This window comes from Canis aureus, chromosome 29 (genome assembly GCF_053574225.1).
Source record: "Canis aureus isolate CA01 chromosome 29, VMU_Caureus_v.1.0, whole genome shotgun sequence".
NCBI classification, from domain to species: Eukaryota; Metazoa; Chordata; class Mammalia; order Carnivora; family Canidae; genus Canis; species Canis aureus.
In genome coordinates, this window is record NC_135639.1 from 31,012,747 (window position 1) to 31,034,821 (window position 22,075).

The 22,075-nt window shown below is 35.5% G+C and overlaps 1 protein-coding gene across 19 annotated transcripts in view; it reads right to left on the minus strand.

The window, feature by feature from the left end:
- The window catches only part of LCOR (ligand dependent nuclear receptor corepressor), a 148,754-nt gene that overhangs the window by 18,867 nt on the left and 107,812 nt on the right, over nucleotides 1–22,075 (minus strand). Inside the window, exons 8-9 of one of the 19 annotated variants that reach the window (XM_077878160.1) lie at nucleotides 19,129–20,133; nucleotides 10,560–16,606 (exon numbers count right to left, since the gene is read on the minus strand). The exons of the other annotated variants lie outside the window; for them this stretch is intronic. Of the exons in view, the coding sequence (XP_077734286.1) occupies nucleotides 19,164–20,133 (970 nt within the window). The 3' untranslated portion in view covers nucleotides 10,560–16,606; nucleotides 19,129–19,163. Of the gene's footprint in view, nucleotides 1–10,559; nucleotides 16,607–19,128; nucleotides 20,134–22,075 lie in introns of those variants that run through there. 19 annotated transcript variants of the gene reach the window in all.

A 22,075-nucleotide genomic window follows, 5' to 3' on the forward strand; every position in this document is an offset into this window, starting at 1 on the left:
TATACATCTTGTATCTTATCTCTTTTACTGACTTCCCTTTGTCTTAGCTTTCCAAGCAAATATATAAGCTACTTGAGCAACTTGAGATGTAAACTAGGTAAGGATCACATTTTGTACTCTTATGGGTTTTTTTTTTTAGCAAAAAAGGAGAGAGAAAAAGAGTATCAAGGATGCTTCCTGGGAGCACCTGGGTGACTCAGCTGCTTAAGTGTCTGCCTTTGCCTTTGGTAAAGTGTCATGATCCCAGAGTCCTGAGAACTGAGCTCTGCATTGGGCTCCCTGCTCAGTGGGGAGTCTGCTTCTCCCTCTGCCCCTCAACCGGCTCATGCTCTCTCACTCTCAAATAAATAAAATCTTTAGGAAAAAGAAAAAAGAAAAAAAGGAGGCTTCCTGGGCAGCATCATTTACTGAGATAGGAACATGGGGAATGAAGCTGGGGGCTAGTGATTTCATTGAGGTATGTATGTGTCTGATGGGTTCCTTTCTGTACACTGAATTGAAGTATTCATAAGATTCTGAAACGTCTGAACCAGGAGCTTCATTTGGATCGGAGAACATTCACATTAATACTAACCTTTGTCCAAATGTCATTAAATGGCCCTTTTATAATAGCTGACTTTATAACTACAGTAATAAAATCAGTTTTGTGCCTCTAACTTATCAAGCTTCCTACCGTGTTTCTCTCTAGAAATTTTCTCAATACAATCTTAAATTTAGATGATTTTTAATTTCAGATTATTGGAATATTTAATCTTACAAATTAACCTCAACCTCCTGAAATTTAATTCTGTGACAATTTCATGTTTTTTAAAAAATAGGTGCAGTTTAAAGAAAAAAAAAAGGCTACTTTTGCCTGAGTTTTAAACAGTCTTTACCTTTGCTTCCAATTATTCCATTTTTTTCCCCCTATAGTCTTAGGCCTTTGAGAAAGCCTAATTATGCATTTGCCCTGATTTAGAATACTCTTAGACACTAAGAAGTAACCGAGAGGCTTCTGTCCTTCAGCCCATTCACTCAACTCGACTGAAGGGGAAGCACTATTTTTTAGTTCAGGGATTACAGTTGGTATGATGGTATGTCCCTCACATCACACTATGTAAGATCTTTACAAGAACAATAATACATCACAGATTTCAAAATCACTTGTTTGATTTCATGTTCTTTCTGTTCAACAAGAGTCTGTAATAGTTAAGTGAATTATTTATCAATCAGAAATACTTCAGCACCACTAAAGAGCTGTAAGGTCCCAGGGACTGATAAATGGGAGGTTGGGCTGCAGAAGAGGGAAACTTGACTTCCAAATCCAATTCCAATAGATTATTTCTGACTGGCTCTCCTTAGGAGAGAAATAGCCTGCATGACCTTGACCACTTTGTCCTTCTATCCCCAGCTCAATGCCTAATTCTTAAGGGTGTGGTCAAAGGATAAGATAATATTCTTAACAACTTTGAAAGGCACAGTTTAAGAGTTGTGTGTTGTTTCACAACCCTACCTGTAATGATTTACTCAATGTTTTTCTAGATCAGAGGTTAGACATAGTTGAACTCGCCTACTTTGCCAATACTGCAATACTTAAATCCGTAGTAAAGTATCTCTGTGGTTAATGTAAATGGTGGATCGTCAATGCTTATGTTACTTTAGGAAAAAGAATAAAAATGAGAAGAGATGTGGGTAGAGAGCTGAAAGGACAATTTTAAGGGTCAAAAATCTGGGATTGATGGATTCAGGTCGTCTCTTCAGTATTTGCTAACTACCAACAAAACTCTTGATGGCAAGTGCAACATCAATGATGACCAAAATACAAAAGAGCAATAAAGACACTGCATGATGTTTGGATGGGAGCTGATCCTAGCAGTAGAAAAAGGTAGTCCCAGGAAAACAGAAGGGGAAAGAAAGCTAGAGAAAATACTTGACAGAGTAGACCAAATAATTAAGAAATATTCATTACTTTGGCTTGGTTCTTCTATTTAAATACAAGAAAACATAAAAATGCATCATCATTTCCCCTCAAGGCAAGAAGAGCTATATTTTTTTGCTAGACAATAATCTGAAGTTATGTTCCCTAATTCCTTATTTCTGGTCCTTTAAACACAGAAAATGTGTTTCAAGGGCCTGGATAAGTCTGTTGACAAGTCTTTGTTCTGCACTGGGAAATTTATCTACCCTGTGGATTTTCCATACTTGGATATGGGACTATTCCAAGGGCTATGACATCTACTGTGTGTATGTGTGTGTGGAGTAGGGGAGAAGGTGGACAGCAAGGTGTATGGAGATTTTCCAAAAGCCATGTATAGTTTAGTTGAACCTCTAAATTACTGAAGAACCAAGTTTTCCTTCCACAGAACTCAACGAGGAGAAAACATAAAAAGGTACAGTAGATAAAGATAACAAAGAAATGTGAGAACTAAGATCATAAGATCACAGAACAAAAAGTGACCTCTTAAAGTCAGGCAGTTTAATATCTGACTTCCAGGTGGCCGAAATCCAAATTCTGTGACACAGAATTTAGATACATTTAGATAGAAAAAGCAATTCTCAAAACTGGGATTAAGGAGAATGATCACTCCCCCCATAGATCAGAATCTTGGAGGGGTGTGTGTGTGTGTGTGTGTGTGTGTGTGTGTGTGTATTTTCAAACCCATGGTGATTGCTGATGACAAAAGGCATCTTGTTCAGGTATGAAGTAGAAAAAGTCAAGAATTACTGATCTAAAACAAGACATGTAATCCCTTTGTAACACTTCTCTAAGTTTACTGTGTTCCTAGCCAAGTTTAGTAGAAGCAGAGCAAAACACAGCTTCTAAAAATTATGAATAATCTCAATTGGGGGACAGAAGAGGTGCTTCAGGGGGTGCTTACTAAAGCCAAGTTTGCTAGTTTTTCTGCATCTTGGGGCTTAACATCTTTGATAAAAGAATTATTCAGAATAATTCTAAATACGATAGAAGTCTTTTAAGGTTTGTATCTATTGCTTTTCAATTTAACCAGACCGTCAAATTACAATAAAATTTAATTACCAAGGAAATTCTTATTTAACATATTTTCACCCTATAGGCAAATGTACCCAGGAAGCCAAAATATAATCAGAAGTTTACCTAGCAAATAGATGTCAGAGCAAAGGGTCATTAAGCACCACAGTCCAATGCCTTTGTCTCCTTTCTAGGAAAGTAATGAGTTCACAGACACTTCTGCCAAACTATTTACATCTGATAAATTTTTTTTTTCTACCAGATTGATTGTTTCTATCATCTTAGGTAAGACTGTGTATGTAAGTTCAAATATATTACATTTGGATGCTAATTTAAACAAAAATAGAAGGGGTTCATAGGCTGTGAAAGACACAGGATTTAGGACTGGAGGGCATGAATTAAAAAATAATAGTTCCTGGAAGTGAGGGAAGAAATATCCCCAAGTGATGTCACTAAATACTGGTTTGGTGAGAGCACAAATCTAAATTATTAATCTAAAGGAGTATTACAACTAAGAATTCTTAAAAAACACTCTGAAATAGACTTTAAGAAATAGTGCAATAATTTCAGATCAAGAGAACAGACCTTGGCCTCGGGCTGCTTTGAACTGAAAGAAGAGTGTGTCACTAGCCTGAGTTAGTGAAGCCAGAGTGAAGAGAGATCTGAGTAGTAAAAGCATAACTGACATTTTAGGTCAGGATCACAGGAGAGCTCCTGACAAGCTAGTAGCCTGGCCTATTTCTCTTTTTGATTTTTAGTCAGATAGAGGATTAAAACATATGTAGCTTTTTTGGGGAGTGGGGAATTGCCCTTTCATTCCCAGTTTAAATGCCCAGGACAGGGACGCCTGCGTGGCTCAGTGGTTGAGCGTCTGCCTTTGGCTCAGGTCATGATCCTGAGATCTGGGAATCGAGTCCCGCATTGGGCTCCCTGCAAGGTGCCTGCTTCTCCTTCTGTCTGTGTCTCTGCCTCTCTAAGTCTGTGTCTCTCATGAATAAATCAATCTGAATGAATGAATGACCGACCAGGACAATGATGGACTAGAAAAATACCACTGCTTAAGCAGAAAACAGGTGCTCATTCCCCACATGACAGAAAATGCACCATATCATGGGGCTCTTTTAAATCCCCCCCATCACAGAGTGAGGGTAAAGAAACATTTGTCAAGGCCCAGTAGAGGCCAAGAACAGTACATGGCTTCCCTGGTGCCCAGACAAGACTCCAATATGACGGGAGTTTATTTCTTTTGTAATAAGAGTAATAATAGCGGTTATCAACTCAATGCCCACACCAGCATTTTGCAAGGCAATATGCAAGGGTATATGTATAGGGGGCTCTAAAGGAGGCATGGGGGCCTGACACAAACAAGAGGACATTTAACAGTTCACATGACAGATCCCAGCAACATAAATGTTCTTTTCTCTCTAGAAATAGAGTGATGTGTTTTTGACAAATATTCCTACTTTCTTTTTTGGGTGAAAGGAAGAAGGAGACTAGCAGAATTATAATAAGCAGCAGATATTTGATAGTATCCTGAGCTTTTCATGATTGTTAGGGGGATCTTCTAGATATTAACTTTTCTCATGTTCTCTTGAGGATCTTACTCTCTATATTCTTGAAACCATTCAAATCTGCAATGTAAGCCTCAAAATGGAAAATTCTACTTTTGTTGTCATATACTAAATCACTTAAAGTTGTCACAATGATGGCATTCCTAAGTAATAACTGTAATCTTTAAAGACTAGATCACTTTGTAAAATGTAAAACCTTAGAAAAAGATTCTTAAATTTAATATCATTTTCCACTTATTCACCTCATGAATATTTGAGGAAGTATACAGATTTTACAATTTAAAGTATAGATATAAGCAAAGCACTTTTATTTTTTATTATTTTTTTAGCAAAGCATTTTTGTATCTACCATTCTGGGTGCTCTTGGAATTAAGTCCTTTATCATCATTCTCTTCTTCTCTATGGAAACTCAAGTCTATTGTTGGAGATGTGCTGGAGTGGCATGAACTAAGCAGAATCATTGGTATATTCAAGTCTTTACTCAGGAATATTGAAGACAAAATGTAACTAAATGTATACACTCACGCACACATATATTCAACTTAGGTATTTATGTCACCTCACTCCTTCTCCTTAGGTTGCCTCTTTTCTCTTGCTTCCAATCACAATCCAGTTCAACTACACTGATTCAACTTTCCTTAGAGAATACTGAATTCTATGCTCCCTGCCACTAGTTTCTCATTTTAGAGTTTGCTTTCACATTACCCAGAATTGTCAGCTTTCTTAAAGTCCAAATCCGATCATCACTTTAAGGTAGGCTCCATGGAGCCCAATGCAGGGCTTGAAGTCAAGACCCAGAGATCAAGACCTGAGCTGACCTCAAGAGTCAGACACTTAACTGAGTCACCCAGATGCCTGTGATTTTATCACTTTTTTTTGGATAAAACATATCCACTTCCCACTGCTCATACTCCATCCTCGTTAACACAGTTCTACCTGGAGGCTGGGTTAAAATTTCTTACTCTACTCTCACAGTTTGTTAAACTAACCAAATGAGTTACAATGTAGCGAAAATAATTTCCCTAAGACATTTTTTCAAGAGAACGGAAAACAGCATAGGAAAAAAGAATAATCTTCCAATGAAAATGAGTTCAAATCAACAAGGCAGGGAAAGGAAAGGGAATTTTGAAGACAAGACAGTAAAAGGTGTAGGTTCCTAACTATAAGCACACAGTAGGCTGCTAACATGCTCTCCAAGATACCAGAATTACTGGGATGAAAAGGCATGGTTTACACAATGGCTTTCAAAGCCATGAGAGTTTTTTGACTGCAAACCAGAACAAGAAACACTTTTTACAAAGTGATATAGTACACATATCTCAGTTTGCGTATCTATGATGACACACATTTCAATGAAACAGTTTTATCCTTATTATATGATACGTGCTCTCTTTTTCTGATTTCTTTTTAAAATGTTAGGACCCACCCAAAAAAATAAAATAAATAAAATAAAATAAAATGTTAGGACCCACTAAACTCATCTTACAACTGACTAAGGTTGCAACTGGTTGATCCAGTTTAAAAAACTCTTCTACAGACTTACCAATTCCTAGCACCTCATAAAAATATGCTATCCTGGTTATTTTCTTCTTAATTCATCTTTATCTAGCTAATGCTACACTGCCAGGTTTTCCTGGCAAAAATGTTTCTAGTTGATTTAATAGATGTAAATAGAATGAACACCTCTAAACTGGTGCTATGATCTGCCTGTTTGAAATGCTCAGAACTCCCATTTAATAAGAGTTTAAAATCGCTAAATCTTTGGCAGAAGATTCCCTAAATTCTTTCATTGGAAAACTGATGGTTTGATGATTAAACACATATGCACGCACTTATCCATACTCCCACACTTAGGTCTTACATTTTGTTATTCAAACTACCACCACGTAGGAAGAAAAATCTTCAAAGCATGTAACATTTCAACCTTGACTATACAAAATACTCAGTGTACAATGGAAATGAAGATAAATTCTACACAACTTTGTAATTTTTAATCTTAAACATCTTCTACTTTCCAAACAACTTTTAGTCTAGTCTTTGAAAAGAAATGAAGAATGACTAATAGTCTGATAACATGCCCATGAACAGGACTAAGAAATGTAGAAAAGTAGCATTCCAGGTTTTAATCATAGTTCCAACATTTTTATGTCTTTGACTGCAGTGAAAAGACTGGCCACCCAGTATCCCTAATACAAACTCACCCGCCCCTCTTTCAAAGTTCTAATCAATACAAACGACTTCCTCTACAATTTTCAATCTGATTTTCTCACTTTCTCTATCCCTCACTAAATTAACTCTTGCCAGATTTGCAAAGAGCCCAACATAGTACTAAGTATCTTATATACAGAATTTCAATTGAGCTTCATAGCAAATCTCTGAGGCAGATGGTAGAAGATTCCTTTTACAGATAAGGAACCAAGGCTCAGGAGACAAAGGGCTGCAGAAGGGGAGGTGGATCAGAGGATAGGGTAACTGGGTGACGGGCACTAAGGAGGGCACTTGATGGGATGAGCACTGGGTGTTATACTGTATGTTGGCAAACTGAATTTAAATAAAATATTAACAAACCCAAGGTTCAGAAAGTTTCAATAACTTGTTCAAGATCATGTACAGAGAAACTAGAAGAGCTGAGATTTTAAACCAGGCCCATTAAATTCTGTCTCTTAAACTTGGAGTAGATCTCTCTCCTCTCCTCTCTATGCCTTACCTACTCTTCAAGATCCATCTCCTCTAGCATTGAGTCAACAATGGTTCTATTTAACAATGAAATTTATAGGCTTCTGATGTAATTTCTTAACTGGTAATTTCATATATGGATTTCATTCTCTTCCTAAAAAGCAATGTACATCTCAGCAAGAGTGAAACTAAATTAATATTTGAGATTTAATTAAGTTAAAAGTAAACCTAAAAGAAAATTATTAGCAGATTAAAACTCTAATTCTAATTCTAAGGTTGAATTATGAGTGCCAAAGTGGTATATGGTTTGGAATCATGCGTATCAAGGGCAACCCATTATGTGAGGAGGACAAGTCCCTTAAGCTCCCCCACATTCCACGTTTTTCATTAAAAAATAATAATAATAAAAGATTAGAATGGAACAAACAGTATTTAATCAGTGGACCAATCAAAACTTCCTATGGTCACAACAATGTGAATATGCTTAACACTGCTGAACCATATACTTAAAAAATGGTTGAGATGGTAAATTTTACATTATGTGTCTCTGCCACAAAAGACCTAATGAATAAACTTTAATACAAAAAGAAAAAAAAAAAAAAAAAACCCCAAGCGAAAAAACCTCCTGTACTACATTTTAAAAATACAGAACATGTCCAGGCCTCACACTTATAAACCGATTGAATGGATCTGGTGTAGAACCCAGGCATCTGCATTCTTAAAGACTGATTCTAATTGAGACTGAGTATATCCAATGATTCTCTGAACTCTTTGTGCTCAAATATTCAAGACAGAACTAGCCTGCACACAATGGAAATAGACATTATAAATAACATACTTTAAAATTAACATATCTTATAATTTTTGCAAAAGTATCACATTCACACAGTTCATAATAAAAACTTTAAAAGACTTGTTTTAAATAAAAGGTATCTAAAATGAAATCCAGATCTATTTGTTTTTCCTTTAGAAAATGCTACAATGCAAAGGGGAGACCCTAAGGTTTATAATACTTTATTATTCATTAAAGTGTTGCTATATATTTCACAATGTTAGAACAGATAAATATTAGTGTGTTTGTCTCACATTTAATATAAGATTGCACTTTTAACAGACTCAGAGGTCTATTACTCAACAGCATTCAGGTGACCACTATGACTTCCCAGATGAAAACATGAGTGTTAGTTAGAATACCAAGTTGACAGAAATTTAAAGTACCAAATAATCCCTTATCACTCTGTATTGGTGGTCAAATAAGGTTGGTGAAAGTACCATTACCATCTGAAAACTACTAGTCAATAAACAATAGTATCTGTACATGACTATAAATAGCCTCAGACTCCAGATTTAATACTTATGAGTTTTTAGGTATTTTTGCTTACTTCCCAAGTTGCACTCTAACCAAATGATGGCTTAAACTATTAACTATATACACACTGATCAACCTTTTATTATTTATTTTTTCTTTTTAGGTTTCAAAAAATTATTTATTTATTCATGAGAGAGGCAGAGACATAGAGCAAGAAGCAGGCTCTCCCTGGGGAGACTGATGTGGGACTCAATCCCAGGACTCCAGGATCACACCGAGTCAAAAGCAGACTACTAAACTGCCCAGGCATTCCCTGATCAACCTTTTGAAAAAATGTTTTCTTTTGAAAACATTTTTCTACTGACCTCTGAAAAAAAGCTTTTCTACTCCAATTGTAAGTGATGCTTGATATACTACCATTTCCTCCAAACATAGCAAAAGTCCAAAAATTTCTAAGCTGAACAAGATTAATACAATCCTCGGCTAAATGCTCACCACTGGAAGCAGCTAATGACAAAGTGTACACTCAGAATACAAGAGAACAGCTATCTACTGCGTTACTCAGTAAATTCTGTTAAAAGATTGTGCACTCTTTTCGGCAATGAGATCTAGCACTATATGACGTAAGAATGTATTTACATTTCGATAAAAGTATCTGGTGAGAGAAAGTTTTTGAGGAAAAATGACTATACAACTCGGGAAGTGGCAGAAAGCTATCCCATTTTCCATTTTTCCCACTCCATTTCCCATCTGCAATTTCCCTGATTGCAACACCTTGATAAGACACAAGAGTCCTTGAATTAATTCCAAAGTATCAACAGAATCAGAGAAGAAAATTCTGGATTAGAAGGAGTAAGTCCTTTTTAAAAACAAAGTTATAATAACTGGAGAATTAAGTATCAATTCATAAACAAAAATCACTAAAATGAATTCATTTATGAGATGCCAGATTATAATCCTACCATATTGATCTGGTCACCAGTTTAGAATGGATAATGGCAAGAAACAAGCAGTTATAAGCTTTCAAATTTACAAATAAGTAGTAATTAGGTTTCCAGAAAATTGTTCTATAAATAATGTGGCATGACTGAGTAAAGGAAACAAATGAAGCCAACGGACAAGCCTTCAGTACCAACAAAATTTCCAAATTTATAAACATCGGACCAAAAAGCAGAGAGACAGCCAAAGAAGTAAGACAAAAATACTAACTAAAAGATAATCTGGAGCAACTACCAACAATAGCATCATTTTTTAGTAGAAAATGCCATTAGAAATTATCAGAAACCCCTTCAACCTACATTAATTACACATATTTGAGCTTGAAAAAGCTTTCTCCAATACTTTGCTATACCATTTCTAATCTTTATCACCCTAATTCAGATGTTCCCCTCACTACTTTACAACAGGAATCACTTTATAATACTTCTTTATACACCTCGTTTCTCAAAAAAACAAGTAAGCAACACATATATTGTTCTTTTTTGTCCAGTTAAAAGGAAATGCCAGCATCTTCCCAAGAATCAGAATACTATACTGTAGAATACAGAATACTATAAGAACCTCAACTGACTATGTTGCTTTCATACTTGTACTTCAAGAGCAAACAATACTTAGTAAATCATCATTTTAGCAAGCAATTCCAGCATAATGGTTTACTCTGACAAAACTATGATTTTGAGAAAATAATTACATAAGCCCAGCAAGCAGGTATTATGAAAAATATAAATATGTATCTTGTCTAGCTGAAACAAATTTTTCAAGTGAATAATCCCTGTGAGGTAGGGGAGTATCAAACTATAAAGGCATAGAGTTATTAGGCAGTGTGGCACCCAAATACTGAAGCACAATTTTGAAACAGTAACTTCTAGTCATCTAAGAGATCATCTGGAAAGAATTTACCATTAAAAAATTACCAACTTCTAAAAAAAAAATTACCAACTTCTTACCAAGTACATTTACAGAACACTTGGAAATTTTATCCCTTCTGTGGATTTTTAAAAAACATATTAAAATCTTAAGAAGTAGAAACCAAGCGTTTAAAACAGCTTTTCACAACAAAATTTATTAGAAGAATAGTGGTTTTGAAAAGTCTAGCATCCAGTGAGAACTACCATACACAACATTACAGCTGGGAATGTTTCTCCAAAATGTCATGGTCAAATAATACAATGGAACCATTAAATCTTACACATGCACGAAAGAACTAGCGCTTCTGACATACAATGCAAAAAAAAGGGGACCACATGGATTAAAGTTTTAAGTACTCATCACATACATTAAGACACAGCTTATTTTAGTCCAGTCAAAAATCAGAACTGCATTAAAAAATTTAATGTAGTGCAATCAAACCAAAAAACTTAATTTGTGATCATAAGTGCTCTACTACATAAACATTGATCATAGCAAGGAACAAAAAGTTCAAATCACACAGTACAAAAAAAAATCTGTAAATAAATATAAACTACAGTACAAGAGAAATATTAAATTATACAATTCCGTCAAACTGTAAACAGTATATTGAAATGAGGTCCATAAGAGTAAAGGGGGTTCCTGTTTTGTTACATGACACTTGAACTTCTAGAAATCTGATGCCATTTTCCGTATCTTCAAAGGCTATGGGTTTTATATATGGAGAGTTCCTTTTAAATGTAAGATATCAAATATTAAAGCAGAGGAATAATCTATTTTGTTAACCACAGATAGTACTGTAGAAAACAAAAGGAGTCTTAAAGAATAAAGACCTCTAGTAGACAAGTCTTAACATTAAAGATGCAAAGTACTAAAACACTGGAATTAGAACTTCACATCATTAGAAACTTGTCACTGAGGACCTGAAGGCTACAAAATATACTGACAAAATTGTCTGTTGATATCTAGACCTAGACCTCTGCTAATTTTTTTGACATTTACATACTCATGTTACAACACCAACTTTGGCAGAGTCACTACTAATAAACTCAGAGCACTACTGGCCCAACGGTTCCATCACAGTGGCCAGTGCACAGAATTCTCTAAAGACATTGCATAAACTAGAATGTAGAGGTCAGACACCCAAGGACCAGTGCTTGAATTTAGTAGTAGTGTGGTGAAGAAGCAAGAGCCACATCGAGGAGGAACTGCATCTGTTATAGTTTACAGAAGCAGCAAGGAATGTCATTTAATTGTGCTGGCTATTAGTGGCATTTAAAAATATAGTTTGTGTGTGTGTTACACATGTGCTGGCTATACATTTATGCACATTTTGTTTTTTTAAATACACTGTTAACAGGAACCCCCATATTATCTGCTCAGTAGTAATAACTGAATATATAGAATGCCACTATAAGAGTGTGAGGCACCGTGTGCTGGAGAGTTATATGCAGCTTTAAAATCTGTTTGGCTGAGTTATACCTGGATACCTGAACTGAGTTTTTAAGTTGACATTCATCAAGGATGTGCTACCAGCACGTCGAAATAAAAGCAAAACAGAAAAATACAAGTCACTGTTAGGTTTAAGAATAGCATCAAAGTACCTGAATTGAGTGAGAATAGTGTGTAAACTGTCCCTGAGGGTTTTTAAACAGTGTGTACAAGTTGGATTCCTAAGAACATTAGTTTTATTTAACAATGTGGACTGATAAAATACCAATGTCTGACAGTTCAAAGTGGAGGTTATAAAGAATTATATGCAAAACACTCCAAATGTATAGTTTATACATTTCTTCTCAAAGCAGCAGCAATAAGCTGCTGTAAAGTATATATCCCATCAGAACAAGCAACATGTGGGAGTCAGATAAAGGTTTCTATCTTCGTCTGGTTTTCTGACAGCACAGCATATCAATATCCAATGACTATTATCTTTCCTAGATCAGAATGTAACTAATTTCGACTAGCAATATAGGATTAGACTTTTAATCAAACACTTTGCTATTACATACTAAAATTCCTTAAACTTACTAATGCTGGTATACTAACCTAGTTAATTATCCCCCCCTCATTTTAGAAATATACCCTTCCACAACTTAAAAACATTAAGATCCATTTTCAGTCCTCTGATGTAAAAAGCATGTCAGTCAATTAATATTAAAAATTTACACAGTAAAAAGGCTTGAATTTCAGCCAAAGATTCTAAATACTGCTCATTCCCTGAAGACTTAAAGGGAGAGAGAATCCCTACCCATTTTCCTAGTGATTTTTCTAAAATGGTCTGACACAATTTTTCATTTTGGGGAATCTTCCCCTCACCTCCTCTCAAATTCCAAATTCTTAAGCCTGAAATGCTTAATGAAACCAGAAATGTGAGGCAATCATTTGGAATTGCTTGAAAGGTACAGAATGTTGTTGTCTTTTTTTTTTTAATAAGAAGTATTTATATAAATGTGATCTGACCCCGTATTATGTAGTTATGCTTTATATTTTTAAATAATCACGCTAAAACTTACAGTACCTAAGACTCTGAAGATAAATTAAGACTTTAGTGTTGTAACAGAAAAAGTGCTGAATTATCCCTTTTCTAGTACTTCAAACATTTCGGACAAGTGCTTTCCTAGTGACAGTAAAGTTTACTATATACCCTTCCACCAAGCAGGAAAAAAAAGTTAACCTGGATGAAAGAAAAGACTTTTAGGAGTGTAGCACCGGGTATTTACCAAATAATAGATGTTTCACTTACTCTGAGGGGGTAAAAATATTCTAGATTGAAATTCTATTTGGCTATTGAATGTTAAAAATCCCTGCTCTACTGTGTCAGTGTCCTGTGGCCAACCCCCCACCCCCCTCCCCCAGTCCCCTTACACACTATCCACTGAGAATCTAATCTCTAAAGAGATTATTTTAAAATTTATGTTTTCAGGACATACCTGAGAAAGGGTGCAATTATGCAGAACAAGGAACCCAAGACTGCACTAATACTGGTTATAGGTTCATAAATTCTTTCCCAAGACAAATCTAAAAAGTCTAAGAGGTATGGATCTTCAAATACGTCTTACTGCTTTAGATTTTTTTGGTATGTGTGTAGGGTCATTTCCAGTGTTGAAAAGATCACCTTGAGTCTGTTCAAAGACAGTTCAAGATGGGGTAAAGAGTTCATTTCCATATTCAAACTATAAAGATTAAATATTATGATTATAATATTTGCTACATCCAATAAATCGATGATTAACTAAAAGTGCTTGTTTTTCAGCGCTTATCGACACAGCTCTAAATGAACTGGAAACCTTAAAATTACCCCCCAAATAGTTGCAGAATTAACTCATGTTTTATTGTCAAATCAACATTAATTAGTCTTGATTCTCATTTTCAAATCATCTAAAAGATTTCTCTATCATGAAATGAAGGTGGCCCAACTTTACATTATCTATCCTGCGACTCATTGTTTATACTGTTGAAGAGAATCTTTAGCTTCTTCTCAAGTCTATACATACTTTCCCATCCTACTCCTTACCCCCCTCCCCCAATCTCCTTCAAAACATTTAGGGCACACAGCTACAGGGCTAATGTCTGCTTTTTCAAAAGGCAACTGTGAGTTTATCTGGGAACGAGAGACAGAGGATGGGCAGAGAATTTCCTCTATTTTCCCTTCAGTCACCATGTCACAAATCCTGTAAGTCTCAAGGACAGAATGAATCTAAAGAAAACTAAGAAGACTTTGGAGGTCTGCATTCCTTGTACCAGAATTATACTTCTTTCCTTTTCAGTAGAGTTTGAAAGCAATCACTTTTTTTAAGCCCCTATATAGCTTAATAGTCTCCTAAATGGGCCATTTGGCTAAAGCCATTAAGTTTCTAATAGCACTGGCCTGACCACAGTAATAAAGACCTAATTACAACAGAAAGATAAAGGTAACAGGAAAACAATCTTTGATATCTTCAATGAAGGTCAAAATTCAACCTATAACTTTCAATGTTTTCCATAAAAGATTAAGTGGAGCAATTCAGTCTATTGCCATATTCTATCACCAATGACAGCAACCTGAATATATAGAAAAAGGGTGGCTCATATAACTAGCATTTAAAGAAAGAATTATTACAAAAGCAAAAATACGTGGTCTGTCTCAAAATTAAATCTATGGGGACAACAGCTGTTAAAGAAAATGACATGACCAGTCATTTATCTGTTAAAACCCTTCAAAATAATTTCAGGTTCTGACATTGGACAGAATCATTAATTTTTTTATAAAAATAACCACTGAATCCAAGCTTTACTAATATGGGTCAATGAAATGTAAGAGAATCACAAAGGCTTAGAACCAGGCCTTGCACCATGTGCTTATTTGAGCAGGGGGAGAACACATAGCTCACTAGCAGCTCAAAGGTTGCTAAGTACTGCCTAATGACAGAAGGTAGTTAAGATATGGGCCTTTGCAGGTAGTCATTTTTAGTCTAATTTAGAGTTCTCTCCAGAAAATTGGGAACTAAACTTCTCATTGTGCCTTATTGTTTTATTATCTGATCCCATATAGCTCATATTATAGCTCAGGTAAAATGTTGGGGAATGAAAATGCCAATTGGTTGAGGTAATGGTTTATATAAGATAACCAGAGTTCTAAAAGCACTTCAATATTGTAAAGTAAAAGTGTACCAAGTAAAGCTAATACACACTTCACACTTGTTGAGCTTGCTCACCAGAACTGAACAGTAATTTACTTCACATAAGGACCCCTATTATCATCACACAAAGCCTTACTCATATTCATGATCTGCTGCAGCAAAGGTTTATCAAGCAACACCTAAACTTCAGAGTAACAACAAACTTAATATTAAAAAGTATTATACACAAATATAAATTATGTTTCTTGAAAGAGAGACCTTGTCCTTCATGGTATTTGGGGAGCAGAAAAAAGTGTATAGCTCATCACAAACATAGTTCAAGAGTCACTTGAAAGCCTACTGAACAAAGTAATATAATATATTACATTTCTGTCAAGCTTCATGACTCTACTGTCTGAGACATGAGAAAGCTAATGATAAAAATACCAACTAGATATCCTTCCACAGGATTATTTAGTATTTTTGATTTTATAGTGCCATAGTATATCTACTCTACAATACCAATGTTCTCTCATAAAAAACTCAAGAATTGGATTTTCAATACATTATCTCCTAACATTAGTTTGAGTAATGTCATCATCTGCCTACTGGAAAATGATAGGAGAAAAGGCTTTTGTGACAAAGACCACTGTGAACTATACTTTCCCATACCATAAAAATGGTCAACTGTTGTTTGGGCCATGCAAAACTCTGATCAGCAGAAATTAAGCATGCGAATAGACCAATCTCTATTACACATTGATGAGGACGTCCCCAAACTAGAATATCTACACTGAAAGTGCCAATACAGAACAGTGGCAAATCAAGAGAGAAATCAAATATTAAAAGATCACTGCGGCACCAAGACTGACAGCCAGCCATGTGATGAGCCACCTCCGAGAAATACATGGTATAATGGAAATCTGAACACAAAATTTAACATTAAAAGTGCACCTGAATATTACCAACTAACTTTACAAAACCTACAATAAGGTAAAATATATATCTTTTGAAATATTCAGCAGCTTTCTGTATTTTTTTTTTAAGATTTTTATTTTTTTCTGAGAGGCTCATGAAATTTAAAAGGGACCACTATCTAATTTCAACCATGCTTCACAAAACAATAATGGCTATTTTATATTGCAGTTACCAATGTAATGCAATTAGTGCTTTAAAATAATCTACACTCAAAAAGGAAAAAAAAGAGAGAGAGAGAGAGAGAGAGAGAGAAAGAGACCGACCGACCTTTGGAGGAAATATGCTTATTCAAAAGCTTCTTGGAAAAGAAAATTTACCTGAATATCAAGTCATGACTGATCTCACGTGTAATGTTTAAAAGCTTCACAGACATGAATATTACAATCTTCAGGTCTCAGGACTTTTAATCTGAGAAAGTTTAGAGTTTGGTTTGTTTTTAAATTCACTTTCTAACCAAAACAAATAATAGAAGTACTCAAATTTTCACTATTTACAAGTCTCAGCCTACAATCTGAAATGACACAATACAAGTTCTCTTATTTAAACTGCAGCATTAAAGGGTAGGCACACCATTCTTCTGCTGCTCGATTGTCATCCACTGAAACACACATAGAAAATATTTATGTTAGTAAAATGATCACTCCATGTACACTACAATGACAAAATTTACATAACTCAACTCATACATCACTTTATAGACTACCACACAGGATTAAACCTCTCTGAACAGTAAAACTACAAAAGTTGAACTTTTAGGGCCAGATTCTTAAATGGGCCTTTAATGATGCCTTTCTGAGAGGGGATAAAAGCAAGCACAAATTAATTGCTCAAAGGACCCTTTTGCAGGAATTCGGGCTACCAAATACCCCCAAACATCAGGCAAAAAGGTACCATGGCTGCAATTAATTGTGTGTAACAAATTACTGAGTGTGGAACAAAGGAGGCATTCCTTCACAAGCTTAGCCCTTTGCTTTCAGCAAACTTTCTACAACTTCCTTCAACTGCAGATGAAAACCATATATTTCATAAAATATTTTTATTGCAACTTCTAGCTAGGCTAGAAAATATTGCAGAGTCACATACTGCTCTGAACCCAAGCTGCTTTTTCTGTTGAGAAGATCAGAAAGCTAAGAGGAAACAGGCTCAGTCATCCACAGATTAAACTGCTACACAAAATAACCAAACCAAAAGAGAAACCCAAGCCCAGGCTATGTCGAGAATGAGCAGTGCATGTATTTTAATAACAGCAATGGTGTGCCTAACCTTTGAAGAAATAGGTTGCTGAGGAAAAACTATCCTTAACCTAATTAACTGCTCCAAAGTTGCCAGGCAAAAATTTATGCTTTGGGAATATCTGGACCTACTTCTCTTCAACTCAGTATCCATCTGAAATCACTGGCTTCAATTTAATGCTCCAAGTTTTACTTTATTTTATACAAAAATTCCAATGACTTTTTGCTTATTTTTGGTTAAGCATTTAGAAGGGCCTGACCACCTTTCTCAGCAGATTAGATTAGATGGGGTGTGTGTGGCATGGATTTTGTTTTTACACTGAGAGTAATTTTAATTTGGTCAAAAGTCAAAATTAAATTTTATGGGCTTTATTTATCAGTTATTCTTGCAAAAAATTGTAGGAAATAAATACTATGAATTTCATTACTATAATTTGAAAAGCCCATCTCAAAAAAAGCTTAGATGCTCTTCAAGGAGTGCTTATATAAACATGATCTGAAAAGTCCTGAATTGTGTGCTAAACAACCATGAAAATCAGCGAAATATCAGGAAAAGTTAAAAAGGGGATAGAATGCAGGATGCCAAAAAAGGAGAAGGAGAAGGAGAAGGAGAAGGAGAAGGAGAAGGAGAAGAAAAACTGAAAGCAACAAATTAAATAAAAACTAAAAAACAACCCCTCTCCCCTTGTACTAGTACCTGGATTAGTTAAAAAAGAAATTCTGAGCTTGATTGCTGATTGGATTATCATTAGATGTGAAATGCAACCTAAATCATATTAGGTTGCCTTGGGTTTTTTTTTTTTTTTTTTTCCTCACCACAAACATGGATCCTTCATTCATGTGGATATTTGGGCAGACTACTGAGGCTGTAAAATCTAGATACCACTTTTGCAGTATTGTAATTACTTAAACACACTTTCCTTACTTCTCCCTTTCCCCAATAAACAGATCTTGAATATATTAAACTAGTTGCTGCAATAACATCCAGTTGTTAGTTAGCACATGATCAATCTGTAAAAGGTTTTAAGAATACAAAGAAACTGTTAAAATGAGGCATCCTCTATTGTTTTATGTAATGTACCCTGACTGCTCCTGAGTAAGAACGGAGCTCGTCCTCCATGAGATAAGGCTATATCCTCACTTGTTGGTGAGACCAAATTCTACCCTTAGAAAATCCCAAAGAAAATTACAGCAAAGGTAGTGTTACAAAGGAATTAACCGAAGCATTTCTGAAGGTAGTGTGTGCACATTTTCCACCTCCTTTCCCTCTGGGTGAGCACTAAACAGATTGCTGATTTGTTAAGTAAATTAAATAGTGAGAAAAAAATCATAAAATGTAAATTGACCTAAATAATTACACTGAATAACCAAATTTCTTAAATTCAAAGGTTCATTGTTCTTAGGATATTTTTCTTTAATCTTTCAATTAGTTGAAATGCAGAAGAGAAACATGAATGATTTTATAAGATGGCTTTCTAATTTGTAATGATAAAGCTCCCAGTTTGACAGAGGTGGTTTCTAAAAGGGGGCTTTTTTATCTTTTTTTTTTTTTTTTTTAAATAAAGGCAAATATAACTTAAGAGGAAAAAAAAAGAAAGAAACAAAGAAACAAAGAAAGAAAAGCATGCAGGCTCTACAGGCAAGGAGTCCACTTCCATGTATCTGTTCTCTGTGAGGTAACTCAATTCTCTTTTGTAGAGAAACATGCAAAAAGGCCAAACAATATCCCGAGCCATACTGCACATGAAAATTTTAAAATATGCAACATTCAGAATGCACCTTTCACCTCTGTACACACAAGTCAATGCAAAATCTGCAAAGAAACAAGTGTCACAGTAAATGAAGTCAGGTGCAAGCAATGATAGCTGAACAATGCAGTAGTGCTCACCCAGTTTGTACAGTAATTGGCACTCTACAGTATTCCTACTCATTTTTTGATTCATTTGCACTTTGTGCTGCCTCTCCCTGGGGATCTAATTCAATCTTTACAGAAACATCTGGCCCCTCCGACCTCATTAATTTCATCTTTTTCTTTGGAGGGTTTTTCAAAGTGCCCAGCCTCTCCTTTACTTTGTACTCCAGTGTACTGTGGGGAATCCCATAAATACTCTGAGCTTTGGAAACACTCATTTTTCCACTCATAACCACTGAGATTGCTTCCTCCAGTATCTCACTGTTGTACTGTCTGTAACGCCCTCTTTTCTTCCGAGGCTGCTTGGAGCCAGGGTCTCCTTCTTGATCCGATGTGGGATATGGCTGTCCAGAGGTAGACTGCTCAGCATCTGAGCCCCAAGAATCGGGTCCAGCATCTAACATGCTTTTTCTATTTTGTTTTGGAAGAATAGCCCTTAACTTTTTACTAAGCGCGCTCTCCGTTTGTGAACCCATTACCAAAGAGCTATAGCTGTACTGATCACCAGTGCGAGACTCCCAAGAAAGATCCATTCCTCGAACTTGTGGTATCTTTAAATCTACAGGAGATGCATGGCTCCCATCCTTTTTTCCATCTTGTTTTGCTTGAAGTGCCATTTTTGGAAAGGCAGAGTTTTCTGCAAGAAAAGGAAGGTCACTGATGTTGCTGAGTGCACCATTTCCCCTGAACTTCATACGGCTGAGGTTGAACTCATAATGTGGTTTTGCCCAAGAGGCTTCCCTGGATAATATTAAGTGTTGTCCATGATTCTGTAATCCAGATGGCCCAAGGCTGGCAGCTGTGGACAATTGGTTTCTGCTCAGTAGCTCTTCACTAATCTGCAGGGATCGAGCCAATGGAACTTTGAGTGATGTGGAGTGTCCAAAACCTTCCCTGGTTCCATCCTGTAAGCTTCTTGGAGGTACCCCATCACCACTCCGAAGTCCGTCTGGGCGGTACTGGCTGGGTCTCCCAGGTCGCCTAATTGGATGGAAGGAAACTGATGTGAGCAGGACTTGCACAGGTAGGGAGGGATGGGTGAGGGGACCACTCCTTTATTAGAAGGCCTTGCTTGGGTAACATCACTTTGTGTTATTTATTTATTTTTCTCTAAAATTAAAAAAAAAATGGTCTCGGCAGTTAGTTTTAAAACTTGTTCACAAAAAAAGAAAAAGGAAAAAAGAAAAAAAAAAACCAGTAGCTTTTTGGGCAAAGAAAAATTAAACCTGTCAGCTGGTCTCTGGTTGGGTTCACAAATTTTCGGAGAAAAAGTTTCGCGCAACTGTCTGAAAATAGCACCTTAAATTATTAATTACAAAGTAATCATCAAGTCTCCATAGATCTACACAGAATTGTGTTACCAATGTGACGTTACCACTAAACAAGTACAGTAATAAAAGAGTAAGCCAAATTATTTATTTTAATGCAACATATTCAACATTCATGACAACCAGCTATAAAACTAGAACCATTTACAGTGGTGGAACCCATAGATAATTGCTCATTTATCCCACAAACAAGCTGATGTTCATTATCAAAAACCAAACAAGTTCAAATAACATTTCTTATTTTGCTTGGGAAAAAAAGATGGCTACCAGCCCCAAGGGTGGGAACCCAAACCAAAACACCCATCACATTATAACTTACCACTTCTTCATTTTAAAACTATTAGGTGCAGACACATGAGTACCACTAATTTTCCATTTGAAATAATCCAATCTTTAAAGAAACTGCCCTTTATTTTCCCCAAACTTTGTTTCTTAAGTTCTACTCAAAATACTGTCAGAGGTATATAAACAATTTGTAGCAGTTCTTTAGTTAGAAGTGTCTTTTCTTAAAGTATCAAACGTCAATTTTGAAATTTTAAGTGGATAGCTTTCAAATAATGTTTAAAAAGTCAACTACTAACACAAAGCTAATTCGTAAGGTTTCCATTTTCACAATAAAGATTATCAAAGATAAAACTGGCAACTGGGAAAGCATGCCAGGGGAATAATTACATTTAGTAGGCACAAAATGAAACTCTGAAGAAATAATGATAAACCAACTATGTTCTCCAAAAGTCTACTCTGTGCTGTTATCAGTAAAAAACATAATAAATATAACAAATAATATTCAACTAAAAGATGGGCAGGCTTGTCGGTGCTTTTGTCTTCCAGAAAATGATACCACATAAAAAACACTTTCTTTCCATTCAGAGGGATAAACACAGCAACTTCAACCATATTATACATGGACTTGGTGGCCAAGTTTAAAGGAAATCGTAAGCAAGGGACTCATTTATGCAAACCACACTTAGGCTTCTCCTACATGTGTCCTTAAATTACACAATTCAAGTTTTCTGATATATAAATGGGACCCAATGACTTGGGACCACAATAACTTGTATCTAATATAAACTATAGTGAAAAAGGGCTTAAGGAAAAAGATTAGTAAATTATGCAAACTGCATTAAATCAATGTTACTTTTAGACTGAATAAAGGAGAGAAAAAGGAAAATGATGGAATTTTAGAGAAAATAAAGGCAGCATTTTAGAAGTCAGTAAAGGAATCTTTCAATTTGAAGGAAACTAAAAGTTGAAAAAGGTTAGTCCATTTAGTGCGTACTTATTCCTTTAACATCTAAACAACTTCCTTCTGTTGGTATTCTAAAAGTTAAATAAACCTACATATTAACTAATTTAACTTACCAAGTTACTTTTCATATACGAAGCTGATTTTTGGTTACAACACAATTTTATGGAAATTCTTCCCAAATACGGTATTTAAATGTCTTTATTGATACCTGACTTTTCTAAATGGTTTCTATGTACATGTAGAGGGAGAATTAAGACAATTCTTACACTATAAAATTAGGTGGTCAGAAAATTCACTTTAATCTGCTAAGAGTTATCAAAACTGAGCATGTAATAATGTCTTGGTA